The 21,165-nt window shown below is 37.2% G+C and overlaps 1 protein-coding gene across 4 annotated transcripts in view; it reads right to left on the bottom strand.

Moving 5' to 3' along the window:
- Nucleotides 1-21,165, bottom strand: part of prkd1 (protein kinase D1) — a 79,351-nt gene that overhangs the window by 20,958 nt on the left and 37,228 nt on the right. For 2 of the 4 annotated variants that reach the window (XM_048192005.1, XM_048192004.1), the window contains 4 exons: nucleotides 5,637-5,775; nucleotides 1,227-1,358; nucleotides 969-1,129; nucleotides 664-687 (listed from right to left, as the gene is read on the bottom strand). In XM_048192005.1, the coding sequence (XP_048047962.1) occupies nucleotides 664-687; nucleotides 969-1,129; nucleotides 1,227-1,358; nucleotides 5,637-5,775 (456 nt within the window). Of the gene's footprint in view, nucleotides 1-663; nucleotides 688-968; nucleotides 1,130-1,226; nucleotides 1,359-5,636; nucleotides 5,776-10,842; nucleotides 10,952-21,165 lie in introns of those variants that run through there. The other 2 variants (XM_048192003.1, XM_048192002.1) reach the window with 2 other exon arrangements.

The raw sequence follows: 21,165 nt of genomic DNA on the forward strand, positions 1-21,165 counted from the left end.
GCGGAGGCAGTGTGATGCTTTGAGCAATGTTCTGCTGAGAAACCTTGGGTCCTGCCATCCATGTGGATGTTACTTTGACACGTACCACCTACCTAAACATTGTTGAAGACCATGTACACCCTTTCATGGAAACTGTATTCCCTGGTGACTGTGGCCTCTTTCAGCAGGATAATGCACCCTGCCACAAAGAAAAAATGGTTCAGGAATGATTTGAGGAGCACAACAATGAGTTTGAGGTGTTGACTTGGCCTCCAAATCCCCCAGATCTCAATCCAATTGGGATGTGCTGAACAAACAAGTCCGATCCATGGAGGCCCCACCATGCAACTTACAGGACTTAAAGGATCTGCTGCTAACATCTTGGTGCCAGATACCACAGCACACCTTCAGGGGTCTAGTGGAGTCCATGCCTCGACTGGTCAGGGTTGTTTTGACAGCAAAAGGTTGTCCAAGACAATATTAGAAAGGTGGTCATAATGTTATTTCTGATCGGTATATATATAATATATAGTACAGCCAAAGATATTCAAACAGTAAATATTAATAATAGACGCTTTTCTCTATCACCCCTTTATCAAACAGGTTTGATTTTTTCATATTGCAGGGGGTGTATGACAGACAAAATATCACAAGGTGGTTAGTTAAAGATGAATTAGTGCCTACCTCCATGCTAGGACTGACAGGAGACTGGGCAGGAATGAAAGGATGTGTGGGGAGAGGTAGAGAGAGACAGACAGAGATTGAGTTGTGTTAATTAACAGGACACACATGGGCATAGGGTGAACAAACGGGCCAAATCTACAATCTATTCTATATCAATAACATCTGAGATTATTAGGACAAAATCTGTTGAAAGATTCATATTTATTATATATTTGAACACTTATATTTGAGTATTCTAGATTGTGACTAAGGGAGGGAACATCTGATACAATATGGTGTGGATCTGATTTTGACATCAAACTCACCAGTAAGGCTTCATCAGAGGTGCTGGGAGATGGTTCAGCAGACACAGAGCGAGTGTTGGTCAGGCCGGTGAGGGACACGTTAGATAGTCGACGTTTACGGATGCCGCTGCAGTTGTTTGGGATTTTAAAGGCACACCGTTTGTGGTAGTTCAGCCCACAGCCTAACATAAAGATAGTGACAAAAGATTATCACACTGTGGTCTATTTCTTTCTCTAATGTAATCTGACAGAAGTTTAGTGGAATGTTTAGACATTTACCTTCACACTTAAGACCCTGTCTCACTAAACCCCACAGCATCTCTCCACAGTGATCACAGAACGCTGGAGCTCGATATGAGTGAACGAACAGAGCGTGAGGTCTGATCTGAAAATCCTCCACAGTAGCTGAGGCTAAAAAGTTTGAAACAACATGCACAAAAGCAAAATGTAAATTTCATACATAACTGTTTCATATTATTTTTTGTGTTGCAAAAAAATTTTTTGTGAGCACTCCTGTTAGTATTTTGTAATATCCCTTTAAAAAAGCCAGGTTCCTTAATGACATCATCCTCCAGGAAGTGACATCAGCACTTCATCACATTACAATGGATTCGATTAATTCTGTGACGTTTTGTTCTATCAGCTTGTTTGTCTCACTCACTCAAAACATTCCATCCTTTTCAGGGTTATTATCGTTAACTGAAACTAAAACCATAAAAAACACTACTTGAAATAAAATATAATATTAAAAAAATATATATATATTTCTCATTTTTATTTAGTTTAATTTGAAGTGCTAAAATAACGAAAACTAAGTAAACTGAAACTAAAGCTCAATAAAAACAACATTTTTAAAAAATTAAAATAAATGGAAACAGAAAATATAAATTTAATTCAAAATGATAACAAAAAATATATAATTGTATATCAATGATACTAAAACGACACTGACCCTCTATATAAAATTATACAAAAGCAAAAGATGGTTAAATATACATTATAAAAAATAACTTAAGATTAAAATAGGTTGATACTCTCATGTATGCTCTAAATTCTAACTTTAGTTCTTTTTCACCCTGTAAGTCTCCCAGCTAATAAACAAATAATCAAGCTGTAATTAATAAAGTGCCTGAGCTTGACCACAGCATATTTCTGTGCTGCAGGTTTTCATAAAAAAAAAAAAAAAATGTCCTTAAAGGGTTAGTTCACCGAAAAATGAAAATTATTTCATTTATTACTCACCCTCATGTTGTTCCACACCCGTAAGACCTTCATTCATCTTCGGAACACTAAGATATTTTTGATAAAATTCGATGACTCAGTGAGGCCTGCATTGCCAGCAAGATAATTAACACTTTCAAATGCCCAGAAAGGTAATAAAAACATATTTAGTTCATGTGAGTACAGTGGTTCAACCTTAATATTATAAAGCGATGAGAATACTTTTTGTGCGCCCTCGGATTTTATCAAAAATATCTTAATTTGGATGTGGAACGACATGAGGGCGAGTAATTAATGACATTTTTGGGTGAACTAACCATTTAAATTACAATGCAGGCATTATCATTTTTAAACAGACTGTTTAAAGGATACTGAATAGCATGAATATCCCCTGTGCCTTGCTCAAGCACAGCAATATTATATAAAAGTATATATTATGATATTATATTATATTATATATTAATTATGAAAAAACAATTTGTGCAAAAAGAGAAACACAATTAAGTAACATAATAAAAATAACAATGTCACTTTACCCCCAGCAGCATGGGGACTTTTACCCCAAATACTATGCTTTCACTTATTTCAAAATTTACTAAATACATGTTTGACATTCAACCAAAGTGAAAATGGTGAGTCTTTTGTCTTTAAATATGTGATATTTTCAGGTATTCTCATTAGCTGCATAAATCTGCAACATTTGAAGATCAATGATTCACTTCACTTTAACAACCGCAATTACACATCACAATTACAGAATTAAAATTGATTTGATCTTTTTCATTATGCTCAGCTAACATTTCTAATACTTGCAATTAACATGATTTGTGCATTTTATTTGAAGTGGCTTCGGTAAAACTGTATCTATGTAAATCCTTGGTAATTCATTAAAGGATATGCAATACCTGATGAGAGACTTCAAGGTTTTGACATCCTTAAACTCCGAGACATCTGTTATTTGTTTATAATTGTGGTTGTTCAAGTGAAGTGAGTCATTCCAATTTACATCTTAAAATCATAATTAAAGTTGTTTTCCCATAACAACTGACATAAATAACCACATTTTTTGTTTGCATTATTTGGACTTTCAACTTCATGAGGGAATTTGCTTCGCTCTTAATCCCAGCAGCACTGAGTAAACATATCATGATTAAAAAGGCAAACAAATGTTGCAGAGGGAGTTATATCTTTATTTTATGAACCGTCCTCTTTTGAGCTCCCACAAGGCATGTGTATCTTTGGGGTGCAGATGGATGAGAGGGTGGGCCAAATCCAATCTATCAATGGCCAGTCTGGCATGCTATGGCTGTCTCCACAGATCTGCCACAAGGCCTGGGCAGCAGGCTCTCTGGCCTTGCCGAATTCTAATCAGATGGGCAGACCGTGTGTCTGTCAGGGTTAATGGGCTAGAGATGGTGGTCCCTTTAGAGGGGGTCGTGGTCAAGCACTAATTAAATGAGTTGAGCTTTAAAATACGACAAAGAAGCAGATTCAGAGCCGCAAGATATTTCGCTTTGAAGCATGACCTCTAAAAATAATACTCACTCAAAAACCTGTGCACCACAGCATAATTATCCAGAACAGAACGAAATCCAGAGATATGATGATTTTTAATTGCCATCCAAACTCTTCCAAACAAACCCAGCTTTATTTATATTTGCAAATTGTACTATGAAAGGGAAGCTTTTGGGGTGGTTGGAGTGTTTTGATTGGCTCTTGTTGGCTGCATGTTGACAGGACCAATAGCGGCTGAGTGGTGAGCGCAGCGGGAGAACTGCCTGACTCAACGCACGCATGTTGCCTCCTCTCCAACATGGCTTCCCCTAGCACGCTCAAGTAGAATACATTCTGATTAGCCATTCTGCAGCTAAATTACCTCAATTCATTCAAATTATTGTTTTGCCTTTTGTTTAAAGGCCAAGATATGTTTGCAAGTTGAACTACCTGTAAACTGTCATTAAATGCTTCAGGGAAATGAGTATGATGCTGAAAAGGCATCCTGAGTTGACTTAATGCAAATACTTGTTTTTCCCGTCGTTTTTTTCCCCCTTGCTTCTGGTGGAAATTGGAAGTTTTCTGGCCCTACACACTCTGGCATGCGATTCCGAGGTGAAATGGTTAGGAATCACTATCACTTTGGCACACTATAGTATATGCATAGTTCTTAATTCTTCATCAATATTCACGTACGGTTATTAATCCAGCACATTCTGTCTAGCACTTGTATTTTAATGCACTTTCTCTGTTGCAATTATGTTGATCTAGGCACAGCCAAACATCCTGTCAGTGCGTTTCACTGCAGCCAACCCGTGGTTACTCTAAATTTATCCAGCAGAAAATAGACTTCAAGCAGACTTTAAGAACCACAACAGACTGGGTAGAGACCCAACAGAGAAAGCGTAGGTCATATTTTCATGAAATGCTGCTCTTTTTAATTACTGTATGGGATATTGTCAAAGTGATAATCTGAAAGATCATCGTTTATTGGCCCATTCGTTGCGTCTTTTTTCAGATTCAGGCCAATTACATAGCGTTCAACTTGTGCTTTGAAAACCATATGGTGAGCAAAATCAGGTTTTCCTCTAATGCCATTGAAGAATTAATTTGGGCTTTAGAGTGCTGTAAAATAATAAGTTTACTTAATTAGTAAAGGAAAACTATGAGCTGGACCATTGATTTCACTAAGACGCAATTTACTTTTGCGTCAGTAACCGGTGAAATTATACCCTACGAGAAAAGTGATGAGACAGTCGCACAGGGTCCCTCTCAGGGGTTGTCAAAATTAATAACCGTTGACCTTACTTATGTGACAGTTGTAAAACTCTTCTATGTTACTTTACAGTGAAAGTAGCTGCCAAGTGTGTCACTGAGAAGTGTTACTCTGGGCTCCCGAAGGCTTGTCTATGAGAATGTGTGCATCTGGGTGTGTTAATCACCTGATTCATCTTGTCACAGACACGCACATGTACAGAGAAACACACCAGACCTAGAGAGGCTGGTGGGTGGAGGAGGTGTCAGTCCCTGCTTTATCTCGTCAGAATAGACTTTACTCAATTACCTGACATAGCAAAGGGAGGAGAGGGAGAGGAAGGGAGGGGAAGGCCTGCCAAGTGTTTGGAGAAACACTTTAGCAGTGTCAAATGCGATACCTCCATCGCTTCCTCAGCAAAGCAACTCCGGTTTTCACACCGGGTGCGGCATCAAAACTTGGATGCGCATCAACTTTTCCAGAGTGGGAAATGGAAAGACTAAGAGACAAAAAACAGTCAGAAATGGCACAGGAATCGCACTCGGGTGTGTGGCAGCAGACTGCAAAAACTTTTGGGGGTGTCGCAACAAAGTCACAGTGTCTTGTCTAACTGATCTATAAAACAATGTGTTACGCCACAAATAAAAAGATGATGGATGCACATCTGCGTCTAGGGCATGACTACATGCTGAGCAAAAACTACTGAACACTGCACTTACCTGACAAGACGACTTCCACCAGGTCCCCCTCCATAATTTCAGCCGCGCACCTCACCAACTGCAGAATGTTTTCAGAGTTTGGATCATGACGGAAAAGAAGAATCTTGTCATACATCCCATAGAAACCACATTCTGGGAACTGTTAACGGAAGAAAATGATGTCTGTCAGGTGTTTTTTCTAAGTAAAGACTATATTGAGTGGGTGGTGTGTAGTTTATGATGGTTAGCTTACATGAATTGCTCGTCTGCTGATGCCAGACATATAATGCATCTAAAAGCCCTGCCCACATATTCAAATTACAGACATTTCTCTTATTCAGCTATTAAAAAGTACTCAGAAACCGCATTATGATCATTCATGGGACAAACCTTATGACAAAAACAGATTTATAGCATTAAATGCTTTTCGTTTTTTCTTTTTTTCCCCCTCTTTTTTTTTTTGACTGCTCCAAAACAGTTTTACAAACAGCAGCCTCGCAATCAATCCAATGTCAAAAGAAGAGAGCAACATATTGACTGACCCATGTAGACCGCTGGGGAAATGGCTCACTAGCCTCATTCCCTATTGATCCCTGCTGGGTTGAGTTGCAGCAACACTGCAGAGAAGGCCTGCATGTAATGGCAATTCAAACCTACACAATTCACAAAGGGTACTCACATCTAAGCTATTTGGGTTTTATTACACCACAAACAAAGAGATCACAAATCAAAACTACTCTAGCTGTCACTATGAACTTGTATTTGAACTTTGCATCTGCACTGACATTATTCTGTAAGTTCATACATTCAAAATATGCTGGTACTGAACTCTGTGTTGAGTACCAGCTATTGAAATTGCACACATAAAGAAACATCAATACTTGAGTTGAGGTAGAATATAGTATTGCTATTTAAAATTTTATTTATGGAAGCAGAATTAAAATGTAATGAAATTATTAATAATGTATTAAATATTTTATTTTCTTGTATTACACACACACACACACACACACACACACACACACACACACATACTGTATATAATCCATTTAAGAAATGCAACATAATATAATATAAGCAAGGGATTATCCAAGGCAAGCTGTGCATTAAACAATTTTAATGCACGACTTGAAGGCAAAGAACCAACCGATACGAAGTGTAGTGCATTAAAATCGTTTAATGCATAGCTAGCCAAGGATTATCCGGCTTATACCATGGTCATTTGCCAGCACTGACAACTGTTAAAAGCTGTTATTGATGTTTGCAGCCACAAGAAAGGTAAAAATGATGCTTATTTTTGACATTTACAGCTTGTTAGGTCTAGCATTCTGCCCACTTTAAATCAAACACAAAGGTAAAGTAGTGCGGTAACATTACATTTATTTGAATGAACTATAGAATTTATATGAATTAATTATATATAGAGAGAGAGAGAGTGTGCGCGCATTTCAATGAAAACTGAAATATAGATAATTATAATATATATATATATATATATATAATTGGGAAGTATGTATGCATTAAATGGTTTTATTGCACACCTTCCAGCCAATCAGAATTGAGTATTCAGACAGACTAATAATATAATATAATATAATATAATATAATATAATATAATATAATATAATATAATACTCACAACCCTAGAGGACAAGCGGTTTGGGGAATGGGTGGATTATATTACATTATATTATATTATATTATATTATATGTGACCATGGACCACAAAACCAGTCATAAGGGTCAATTTTTTTAAAATTAAGATTTATACATCATCTGAAAGCTAAATAAATAAACTTTCCTTTGATGTATGGTTTGTTAGGATAGAACAATATTTGGCCGAGATACAACTTTTTTTGAAAATCTTGAATCTGAGGGTGCAAAAAAATCAAAATATTGAGAAAATCGCCTTTAAAGTTGTCCAAATGAAGTCCTTAGCAATGCATATCCACTCACAAAAATACATTTTTGATATATCTATTGTAGGAAATTTACAAAATATCTTCATGGAACATGATCTTTACTTAATATCCTAATGATTTTTGGCATTAAAAAAAAATTGATAATTTTGACCCATACAATGTATTGTTGGCTATTGCTACAAATATACCCGTGCAACTTATGACCGGTTTTGTGGTCCAGGGTCACATATTATATTATATTATATTATATTATATTATATTATATTATATTATATTATATTTTTGCACTTTGAATGGCATTTTGGTTAACTGTTATTCCTGTCATTCTAATTAAACTTCCTGTGTTGTGGCCAATTCATTTCAAATTCCAACTCATGATTTTAAAGTCATCCAGATCTTACTCAACCTTGTCATGATTGAATTCTCTTCATACTTCATAAATACTTTTCTAGTTTTGCAACCATGCAGCAGAGAATATGTATGTGCCTGTATGCATTTAAATGTACAAAGTTTCAGGAAGCCGCTTCAAATGAGATTTCTGAAGAGGCATCTACAGAGAGCAAAGTATGGCACAGAGCTGAATAGGAAGTGAACGAATGTGGAAAAAATCCAATTTCTAAATAGAGACACCAAACAGCAGTGACTAACATTGAGAAAGCAACTACGGGATTATAAAACGTCTCCATCCAAGATATCTGGATGCTAACAGACCGTGAAAACATATGATGATTATAAGACTAAAGGTTAACAGATTGAACACTAATCGTTCGCCTTGTTCCCAATCCAGTCAAATAGCCGTGTCACATTTATTCACAATTCCAAATGTGCCATTTTATAGTAAGATCCTCTAAAGAGCGTTGGATCAGAGCTAATGTTTCAGGCTTGATTCTAACCAGTGCACTGGTTTGGAGAAAATAGAGATGACTCTATCATTGTTTAGCAACCCGGCAGATGAGCTCACCTCCGAACGCCCACACAAGATGTACACTGCACTAAAACACGCTGTTAGCGTATCATTCGGTTACAGAGTAAGGCGGTAGACTCGCCTTTTAAAAGCATACCACCGCAAGCACACATTCCAAACCAATGCATGGAAATTAGATTCAAGCACCACACACAGACTCACACAACATTACGGCATTTATTAGATTCAATTTGACACCACTTGCGGGACGGACTATCCGTTTTCTGCGTTTTCTTTTCCTTCCTTTTGCGGTTTAATTGTGCAGATTCCTTCCCCTCTTGTCTAGCTCTAATGAGTGCTACACAATGAAGATACACAGAGGCAAGTGTGCTTTTGAGGTCACCATGACAGCAGCCTCACTGTAACAGTGTGGGTTGTCATGGCAGCGGACACCCAAGGCTCTTTCCTGATTGAGCACTATTCATTTGTTTGGCACAAATGGATGCACATATATCTGCTGCATGTCTGAGCCATCAAAGCCGAAGACACACCGATCCTTGTCATTAACCCCTTGGGAGATGTCTGGCTCCGAACGGTGGAATCCTCTGACAATAACTCTATGTTATTGCCTCTTAGAGAGCTGCCCAGACCCCCTTGCTTGATGGTTTTTCATGACTGTCATTTTCTGCCATCTCTCTGTATGTGTTTTATAGATGACAGGCTAGTGTGGCGAGAAGAACATCAATTTGGATGTTGTCTTCCCTTTAAACAACCGGTTGCTGAAGCTGGTTGTCAGGGTGGAGCGAGCACTTGTGTGTGTCGAAAAAGGCAGGTATGTTAGGAAAAAAAGGGAAGGAGAAAGATGGACAGGCAGAGAGAAAGAGCAAGCAAGCGCTCTGAAAGCTCGTAAGGAGTGAATCATCTGTTCTAACTGTCAACCCCCTCTCGCCTACGCCATACCAGGCTCAATGCCCTGCTCTTAACGCTAAACCGCAGTTCCTTCCTCCCAGCGACGCTTTGACATCCTAAGGAACCTTAGCCCTTTAATTACTCAAACTAATGATATCAACCTGTTGTCATATTATGATATGTGCATTATATTACATATAAAATACATATTGGATTACAGCTATTACAATTAAGCTTCAACATGTAAATATATTTTCATATCTCGGTGGATGTGCACATGGAAATGTTAGATGATTTGCAATCAATTTACCTTCTGTAAGCCTTGCATGCACACAAAATGTCTGAAACTGCATACTGTTTGTGTATAGGTACTACATTTTAATAAGAACTAAATGAAAATGAGACATTTTTCCTGGGCAACTAGCTGAAATAAAATATGGTTACTTTTTATATTATTTTATTTCATTTTCTGTTTATTTTAATTTTAAGTGACAACATTTTTTTTTTTATGATTTTAGTTTCAGTTAACTATAATAATCCTGATAAGAACTTGCTTGACTTCCTTGCTTACTGTTAAAAGGTATGTTCTATATAGTATGAATGTAATGAAAATTCAGATGTACTCCATCTGCCATGTTGTCATTGTCATGTGCCTCACGCTTCACTGCCATTCACAACTCCTCTCCCATGGCCTCATGGGACAGTGAAGTGTCCATCGGCTGTGCACTTCAAAATCTCTGCATAATTAGTAGTATGTTTTTTTCCTATTGGTTTATAAATACTATAAATTTGGACCTACCGTGTTCTTTGCATATCCACCATATTTTGCAGCGTGGAAGTAAGCTATTTTCTGTGAATGTGTAAAACTTTCGATTCATTGGCAAATAACTAACACCGTGTCAACACTGGACGCGACCGTTGACGTGTCGCATTGCGCAGCAACAGGAAAAAGCTGTCTACACTGGACGCGACAAAACGACCATTGCAAATCCATTTGTCCTTCCTATGAGAAGTATCGGGAGTGCTTGGAGTACATCATAAATAGAATGAGGCATGAGTTTACTGTTGGGGATTTGTCATGTCGTGTAGACCAGTGTTTCTCAAACTGGGGTACGCGTACCCCTGGGGGTACGTGAGGTGACAAAAGGGGGTACGCGAACAAAATGCGGAGTAGTTAATTTAACTCTACCATACCTTAAATTAATATTAAAAAAGCATGTATTTCTAACTGGCAAAATGCCGTAAATACATTACGTTTAATCAAATTACCTCATGTTTTGCAGTCTAAAATGACGGCATCCACAGAAGCAGCATGCATATGATAGATTGCGTGCCGAATCTGCTGCCTTAAATCGCGCTAAATTACTGCCGTTCTCGACAATGCACCTTTGTAAAAGTGGGGATTTAGCACTTGCATTAAGAACAAATATAGACACAGATAGTGGATTTATATTAATTTAAGACTCAAACTTACTCCGATACAAAAACATACCTTGTGTGAGTTCTTGTATTTAATGTTGATAACGAGGGAGAATGCAATTGTACCCAAATATCCACATGACTGCAAACGTGCATTATTATACAACAGGTCAAAAAACAAAACGTACATTTTAAACACCGTACTGTCAGTATTTACTCTATTTTGCAACGAAAAAATATTTCTAACGAAAACCAGAGCAGAACTACAACACACGAATGCGGCTTTGAACGAATCGTGAGAGTCAATGATTCAATGATTCATTCACAGCCACTTGCTTCGTTACTGAATGGATGACTCCATGACTCACTCATAAAAACAGTGACTTGCTGCCACCTACTGGCAGTTTTAGTTTAATATTTAAAAGTATCACTTTGTTTTACCATCATTGCATATTTCTCTATTAAACATTTTTTATTTAAAACATTATTTATTTTATAAAGGTATTCATAAACGTAAAAATATGCACTGGAAAAATCAATTTAGGGGGCAAATATTGTCCCTTAATGGAAAAGGTGTGACTGCAGTCAAAGTGGAAGAGAGGGGATACGCGGATGGATGGGAATCCCTTCAGGGGGTACTCCACGTTAAAAAGTTTGAGAACCACTGGTGTAGACAACATCACTGATTATAATAGGTTCTATTGTCTTTTGCCGACTCGCATCACGCCACTCATGTCCAGTGTAGACAAGGTGTAAATGTATAACAAAAGCCTTGTTTCCACCGAAATTACCCAGAACAATTTGTCCCAGAAACTTTTTCCCCATACCTGTTGCTGTCTGCATCTCCATTGCAATCTAAAATACTGTGAAGATTAGCCAGGTGACGTAGGACTGTGCACAACTTTCCAGTTCCCACTGGATTTCATCCTCCGCATATAAGCTTAATAAAGCCTGAACCTCGTTGTTGGTCCATCAGGCGTATTTTTTAAACTCATTGTTGTAATAGCGGACAACTCTTTCTACACACATCGCAACAGACTTTTAAAAATTGTGGTTGAAATAAAATGCGTGGAGTCAACCAATCAAACTGCTGCGTGAACTCAACCAATCAGTTTGTTCAGCACCCAAGTCCCACCCCTGAAAGTTCATAATCTTTCTAAAAAAACTACCTGGCGATCAGGGACTTTCTGAAGGGGGAATTTTTACCCGAAACTTCATTTAGACCCTGGTCCCAGCGGTCGAAACACACAAGTACCACCCCAAAGTCCCTAGTTCCTGGGGAAAGTTCCTGCGGTGAAAACGCGGCTAATAGGGCTTTTCACACTTGAAGTAGTTAACCCTGGGTCATTTTAAACCCTGGGTAAACAGAATCCTGAGTTATCTTGCTTCACGTTTCACACTGCTCATAAGTTACAAGGGGTTAACAATTAATCCTGGGTATTCATAAGCTGATGTTTCACACTGTACATTCCTAAACCCTGGTTTAATGTTCTTATTTGCATATTTGCGGTGTCAGTGTCATTGATTGGATAAACGCAGTACGCGACCTGTTTCAGCTATAACATTGCGCATCCTTGTATTGCTGACTATACTATCGAGTTTATACTGAATGGACATTTCAGACTATAAAAGTAAGAATGAAACGGTCTCTTCTTCACTTAAATTGTCGCGTTTTCTGTCAGCATTTGACATTTTTCCTCTCAAATGCTGAATTTACTGTTTATATACAAGTTACAGTGTTTCTGTGACTGTCCAAAGCAGGCAAATATGAGTACGCCAATGGTTGTCTGTTGCTAAGTGCCTAGCTGTAACATTATAACACAGTATCATTTCATACTGTACAAGTTTGGCACAACGATGCAGGGTTAACACCACAAAACCCCACTTCTAAATTACAAGTTTACCCGGGGTTAAAAGTGGTGTTTACAACTACTATAACCCGTGCTTAAGCGCAGTGTGAAAAACCCTGAAGTGCACTAAACGGTAAAAACATTTGCACTAAAAACCAGTGTGTTTATAATTACAACAATACATTAAAATATTATCCTAAGAAATACTAGTTTGCAATATAACAAGCTGTTTTGTATAGCTAAAAATAACTTGAAGTGGATAAAACTGGAAGCCCATTCAAGTTACAAATGGACGCACCCGCTCTTACATTAAAAATAAAGTGTATAGCAGGGAAGTAGGCATATTCAGACACAGGGTATATATGGAGCTAAAGCAAATACTGGGATGTACGAGGGCGGCCCTGTGACATCAGAACCATGCATCACACATCATGGCAGACGTAAGTAAAAGGAAAACACAAATATCAAACTGATGCAAAATCAGGGTGGTTTATGTGACACAACAAGCACAAATTTCAGTGAGGATTGCAAGCTAAAGATGTGGGTTATCAACAACAAAGATGACAACGACAACAGCAGCAGTGCATATGCGGTGATGTCTAACTATATTAGGCTATGAAATCCATGCCAGTAGAACAACAGACACCCGTGACGCACAGTGTAATCAGTTTTCAGGATGATAAATAAGCAAGAGGCTATGAGCAGAGGAGAAATAACTGTTCACACTGTGCCAAAGTCAGTAGAACAGGGTGGTTTGTTTCCTTGTAATATTACAAGCCATTTTGTGCATTCAAATCATGAGTCAAATGTTGCACCTCAAGGAAAAAGGATTCATTACTTTTGGCTGACATACTCTCATATTTGGCACAAATATATAAATGTTAAGTAGATGCAATACTATGCAAATACTACATTTACATTTTTTTACACTGTAAAAATTATTATGATTTCCATCCATTTGACTCGTCACAATAATTTCTGGCAGTTCTAGAGGAGTTCTCAGAGTTTCATCTTGATTTTATTCATTAGTTTCACCATAAGTAAATTCAGAGTGGTTGGGTGAAGTGTAATGAACTTAACACTGTTGTAACTTTGGCAGTGCAGTTTGCTGTGAGAAACTGTATGAACGTGCCAGAAGGGAGAAGGCTTTGTACTGAGAAATATCATTTGCAATATTATGCTTTCCAAAACGTGTCTTAAAGATGTGGCTGAAGACTTGTTTTTAATATTTAAGAAGGCTGTAACTGAGGAACCAATAGATGACTGAGTACAAATCTGTGTTTAGGGGATAGTTGTATTTTCTTAAAAAAAAAACTATAAATGCTTTGTTATGACACAGTTAGCTCTTATAGTTCCTGTCATACTTCCTCACATCACCATACATCATGCATGCTACCTTAGAGGGATAATTCACCCAAAAATGAAAGTTCTGTCATCATTTAATCACTCTTGTGTCAGTCCCCCGTATGACTTTTTATCTTCTGCGGAAAACAAAAGAAGATATTTTATATTTTTAAAAATATCTTCCTTTTTCCACAGAAAAAAAGAAAGCCAATCAGTTTCATAACAATATGAAGGTAAGTAAATCGGCCTGTTTACACCTGGTCACTTTGTGCGTTTTCTCTGATTGGATAGCTATCTGATTTATAAAAATGATTCTATTTACACTTGGCCACATAAATGTGTCTCTGCAAAAGGGATTCAATTTCCGCTTAATGTGTAGATTTCATAGCGTTCACGTCACCGAAAGCAACAAATATAAGCTGTATTTTATTGATCGTAAGCTAATTTCAAAATCAAAGAACACAACAGCACTGGTAAGATGAAGATCATTTAGTCTCATTACTTTTAAAGAAGATGTGTTTTGAGCGCCTGCGACTTACTTTCAGTTTGATTTGCGGCAGTTTGCGCGTTGTCTTGCTGAAGAGATACTCGGCTGCTCATCTGCGGCGATGCGTGTTGCAGTAGCGCTGTCATATCTGTATATAACATGTCATATAGCCTATAACACCCTCTCACACATTTATTTTTTAGAATTTTTGGGAGGATGTAAATTTACATATGTGGTTTCAACAACCAGATGCATTTAGACCTGTTCCCAGACTACCTCCTGAAGTGGTTTGAGTGATCGGATTTATATCCATCTCGAATGCATTTCGGAGGGCATTTAGACCTGGTCTTTAAATGATCTGATAGCTATCCGAGCAGAGAAAACGCATGAAGTGACCAGGTGTAAACAGGCCCAATAATGACAGAATTAAAAAAAAAAAAAAAAAAAAAAATACACTATACTAACTATACACTACCATTCAAAAGTTTGGAGTCAATGAGATTTTTTATTTTAAAGAAATTAACACTTTTATTCAACAATAAATTCAATTGATCAACAGTGACAGTAAAGACTACTACTACATTGTTACAACTTTTGAAAAATCCTAAAAAAAAAAAAAAAAAGTATCATATTAAGCAGCACAACTGTTTTCAATATTGATAATAAAAAGAAAAGTTTCTTGAACACCAAATCAACAAATTTCTTAAAATTTGCTATTCTAGCTATTCAAGCTATTCAAGCTATTCTACATTGTTTGTATTTTGGTATTGCTATATTTTTTAAAATGGTGCATAAGTGTGCATGTCGCGGATGTCCTAATCGCCAAAAACAACCACGACGATGTAAAAGTGCATTACCAACGCTGACAGATGAAAGGATTCAATGGAATTAATTTAATGGAATCAATTCAATGGAAAGGATAAAGTCGTAGTTTTTGTTATTTTTGGACCAAAATGAATTTTCGATGCTCCAAAAAATTCTAACTAACCCACTGATGTCACATGGACTACTTTGATGATGTTTTTATTACCTTTCTGGACATGGACAGTCTACCGTACATACATTTTCAATGGAGGGACAGAAAGCTCTCGGACTAAATCTAAAATATCTTAAACTGTGTTCCGAAGATGAACGGGTTTGGAACGACATGAGGGTGAGTTATTAATGACATAATTTTCATTTTTGGGTGAACTAACCCTTTAAGGATCATGTGTCACTGTTTTTTTATCAATAAAATAAAGGGGTTTGTACATCTACCAGAACACCAAACACACTTGATTTCAGAGAGAGCCAGTCAAAGAGCCTGGACAGCATGAACCATAACCACCATCAGTCAATCGGTCTGCCCGAGCCATGTGTAGTCTGCAGGTTAGTAGCTGCTGGCTGTGCTGTAACAACCACTGATCAATACTACTGAAGTACTGCTTCTCTATTTATATACCCTACACACACACACACACAAGGAAACCATCTAGATGTTCTGCCAAAGACATGGCTGCTATATCAAGATGTTATAGTCAAGGTTCACGTTATATCACATCACATTAAAGGGATAGTTCACCCAAAAATGAAAATTTGATGTTTATCTGCTTACCCCGAGCGCATCCAAGATGTAGGTGACTTTGTTTCTTCAGTAGAACACAAACGTTAGTGAATGGAAACACTATCAATAAGAGTCGAAAAAACCTGCATAGACAAATCCAAATTAAACCCTGCGGCTCGTGACGACACATTGATATCCTAAGACACGAAACGATCAGTTTGTGTGAGAAAACGAAGAGTATTTATATAATTTTTTACCTCTAAAACACCACTATGTCCAACTGCGTTCAGCACTCAGTTATTGAGGTCAAAAAACACGTTCTGATGATGGAAGTGATGTCTCGCGCTTATACTTCAATGAGTGCGAGACATCACTTACATTGTCAGAGCGCGATCAGACCTCACTGACCAAGTGCTGAATGCGGTTGGACATAGTGGTGTATTAGAGGTAAAAAATAATATAAATACTGTTCGTTTTCTCTTTAATTAAATCTATACTGACAAATTCTAATGATAAATTTACTAGAATTTGCATGAGATCGACCAGAAAGGAGTAGAGTATCAATTAAAAAAATCAGGCCCTAATCATTGAAATAGAAAAGATGTTTAGGTCTCAATTCTCACTCACATACTGTACATTTCCATGTGCTTAATCCTGTGGAGAATCATTAGGATGAGCGACACTATAAGATGAGACTGCACACTGTATCTAATTACAGCTCTCTTTTAGGACTGCTAAGATTCTCATTGTCACCTTAATAGCTGTATGTTCACACTTTATTAGTCAGTATTTTACAGCTCTCTTCCTCAGTGCCGACATGCCCACTAACTAACCCTTGGCAAAGTGCACTCGGCTGGAGACAGCGCAAGTTCTGTTGGGTTTTGAGGTGCTACAGCAGATCATTAAAATAGCATGACAGGCTTAGCGGGTGGTACACCTCTAAATTGACTTTTTAATTTCGATATTTTGCCTATGATAAGGTGAACTGGACTATCTCACTCAGCATGAGGTGCAACAAGCACGAAACAATACGTAAGCCGAGCTTTCGTGTGCTTCTGCAAACAATGTACTGCTTCCAGTTGTTTTATAAAAGCAAGAACAATTAAAGTCTTAAGCAGTTAAGGAGTGACATTTTTACTGAAGTTGGCACTCATTTCAGTTTGTTTAAACATGTAGAGGCCCCTAAGGGAGATTATCAAAGCTGTTTATATTTATTAATTGTTGCATGTGCCTCTTGAGCATGTTTTATTAAAAGGGTATTACATATAATTGTTTTAAGGAAAAATCTTTATCCTTCATCCTTTATCCTTCAGAAATTGTCAACATGATCCTTCAGAAATCATTCTGATATGCTGATTTGGTGCTCAAGAAACATTTCTTATTATCAATGTTGAAAACAGTTGTGCTGCTTAATATTTGTTTGCCAAAACTGTGATACATATTTTTCAAGGATTCATTGATGAATAGAAAGTTTAAAAGAACTGCATTTATTTGAAATAGATTTTTTTTTTATCCTTGCTGAATAAAAGTTTTAATTTTGATGGGGTTGGTAGTTGGTAGTGTAACAATTACAGCAAAATGGACTTCTATCTAAAATAAAATTACCCAAGGACAGATACATTAAAAAAAAAGAAAAATAATTAAAAGGTTACACTTTATTTGGATGGTCCCCTTTAATCGTACTTTGACTTGAAGTAACGTTGCACCAACACGTCAGCTAGTAGACTGTTAGGGTTAGTAGAATAAGTTGACATGTAGCTGCAAAGTTACTCATAGTCAGTAGAATTCGCCTTATTCACCTCGAACGTTCTAAGGAGCTTCCGGGAATTCTCGCGTCGCGATTTCTCTTAGAGGCAATGGCGTCGCACTGCTGTGTTCCCCAGTGCACTTCGTCACACAGGAAAAAATCCAACAGAGGACAAACCTTTCACCTTTTTCCAGAAGATAAGGGATTGCGTCGAGAGTGGATAAAAAATATCAGAAGGGATCCTGGTCACTGGCATAAGGTTGGTTTGACGTTAAACATTTGATATTCGCAAAAAAGTACTGTCTCTAAAGTTACATCGGACACTAGGTATGCACGATTCTAACGTCAATAACATCTGAAGGGAATAATTAACAGCCATAAAACCAACTGTAAAGTTCATCCAGGTGTCAGCTACGATGCACACCTTTTATATTTTTAATATTTATTCAAATAAACTGTCAAATCATGTGTAAAAATGGCTATTTTTCACTATTGTATATACGCTCATTCATAAATATGCCATAATTTGAAGCTCAATAACATTTAAAAGGGAATAATTTACAGTCAAAAAAACAACTGTAAAGTGTTAATCTACATGTCAGCTATGATGCACATTTTTTATGTGTTTAATATTTATTAAAATAAACTGTCAAATCATGTGTAAAAATGGCAAGATTCGCAGCCCACAAAGTTTCCATTGCTGCTACTGATTGATAGTACCGTATCAGAGTCCAACCAGCAGTCCCCACAATGTAAATGGATTTATAAACATAATAAATGATGTTTTTGTGAGAAAATAAAAGTGTGCACAGTTTCCTGTGATGGTTAGGTTTAGGGTTAGGGGTAGTGTAGGGGGATAGAAAATACAGCTTGTACAGTATAAAATGCATTACGCCTATGGAAAGTCCCCACAATTCACAGAAACACAACGTGTGTGTGTGTGTGGTCCTGGTAAAACCTATTTTAACATTTTTTGAGCTTATAAATTATAAATTCCTTTTTTTGAAAATGTAAAAATGCAGAAAGTTTTACTGTGAGGTTTGTGTTTAGGAATAGGTACATTCCTAAATATACAGTTTGTACAGTATAAAAATGTCTCTGGAAAGTCCCCATAAAACATGGAAACCCAACATGTATGTGTGTGTTTCTGCATATTATTTTAAGAAATAATAAATAAAAGATTATGCTAATGACAGCTGTATTATTTTTACTTTATGCCCCCCATATAAAAACATATTTATCATAGAAGAGGTGTATTCAAGGCACTGTATGAATTACATTTTTGTATACTATTGACAAAAAAAAAAAAAAAAAGTATTTTACCTTGATGTATCCAAAAATGTCAAAGGTGCAAAATGCTTTAATAAATCAGACATTTGGTCTGTAAAGTACAGTACATGCTGATGTTTTAAGGCTCAATATGAGTGACTCAAGTATACCTTGTTATAAGGGGCTTTTTCAGTGACTAGATGTACAGACTAAAAAGAAAAAACATTACATGACCATGTTTGTGCTTGGTTATCTTGAAGAGATAATTGTGTTTTCCAATCCTGCTTGAACACCCATGAAAATGATGTAACTTCTCAGTAAACTGCATTGACACTGAGACAAACACTACATATTTTTAGGCATTTCAATTACTGCAATATGCAGTGTTAACTTCATTACTGAAAGCAATTATCAACTTTCTTTGTTAACTCTCCTTCTTATTTCCTTGTTGGACAGCATGTGAATCCATATCTCAATAATGCTATTAAATGAAAAAGGAAAAGTGAAGCTCCATCGGTCCACTTTACTCAAGAAATCTTTCATGACTATTTTGCCAGAGCCACAGCATTATGTACGACAGCAAGAATCCATTCAGCCACCTGACTGGTTTAAAGACCAAAGAGTGTTTTGCAGCACTGCCACATATTGTTGAGAAAAACTAGATGAATGAGATGCTATGAAGCCACGATACTCAAAAACAGGCGTACACACATGCACATGTATCTCATGATAATGAAAGCTCTTTGAATACTCTCCAGAACAGCTGCCTAACAATGGGCTATGTGCAGCTCTCATCTTTTACCCCAGTGTGGGAGTGTGTGTGTGCGTGTGTGTGTGTGTGTGTGTGTGTGTGTGTGTGTGTGTGTGTGTGTGTGTGTGTGTGTGTGTGTGTGTGTGTGTGTGTGTGTGTGTGTGTGAGTGCGTGACCCCACCACACATGGCTCTCGTCATCATAATGGCACTCAGATAAGTACTTCACAGGCAATCATAATCAGTTGCCAAGCAACTAGAAAGACTCACATAGAAAGACCAGTGCTGGTGAGATGACCATATAAGCTAATATCGATAATTCAAATATAATGTTTTAGGTACTGTAAATGTATAATTGCATTAAAATCTACATTTTGAAGGCTATTTCATTGTAACAATGCGCAAAATACACCGCAGGTCTTTTATGGCCGTTTACAGAAAGACTCCATTAAACTTAGCTCCACGACAACAAGGATCCTTTTTTTTTTTTTTTTTTAAACTTGTTTTAGACCCATGATGGATGCATTAGGCTGACATGAAATCACTCGTCAAACACAAGTAGCTGTTCCACACAGCCGTCATCAGCTGTGCTCATCTGCCAGCCGCGTCTATGCTATGGACTGAGCAATGGATCGGTTAGCGCTTAGCATGAAGAGTGCGGCAGCCCCGCTGATTAATATGAACACTTTGAGGAGCGGTAATGCAAAAAGGTGCAAACTTCAAACAAAGGCGCTATCACTTTAATTAAGCCTGATAATCCAGAGCACTAATGGATTCACAGTCTATTAGGCAGCCCCTTGATAGCACTAAGGACTTTTGTCAATGTGAGAAAGAAGAGGAGATGGTAAAGAGATTTTTCATTTCTGCCTAAGATCAGGTCATAATGCTGCCCTTTGTTGCTAGTTGGACTAATTTTGTTGAAATATTGTTTTATACTAACATTTCAAATAAAGTTTATTTTAAAAAACACTTATCAAGATAGAAATATCAAGTGTTCGTCTTTCCAATTCCAAGTGTGAATGACTGTCATTTCATCAAAGACAAATCAGGCATAGCGTTAGTTCTGGCAGGTCACATCAGTTAAAGGGTTAGTTCACCCAAAAATGAAAATGATGTCATTAATGAGTCACCCCCATGTCGTTCCAAACCTGTAAGACCTCCGTTCATCTTCGGAACACAGTTTAAGATATTTTAGATTTAGTCCGAGAGCTTTCTGTCCCTCCATTGAAAATGTATGTACGGTATACTGTCCATGTCCAGAAAGGTAATAAAAACATCATCAAAGTAGTCCATGTGACATCAGTGGGTTAGTTAGAATTTGTTGAAGCATTGAAAATACATTTTGGTCCAAAAATAACAAAAACTACGACTTTATTCAGCATTGTCTTCTCTTCCGGGTCTGTTGT

Source organism: Megalobrama amblycephala, linkage group LG5 (assembly GCF_018812025.1).
Source record: "Megalobrama amblycephala isolate DHTTF-2021 linkage group LG5, ASM1881202v1, whole genome shotgun sequence".
Classification (NCBI taxonomy): domain Eukaryota; kingdom Metazoa; phylum Chordata; class Actinopteri; order Cypriniformes; family Xenocyprididae; genus Megalobrama; species Megalobrama amblycephala.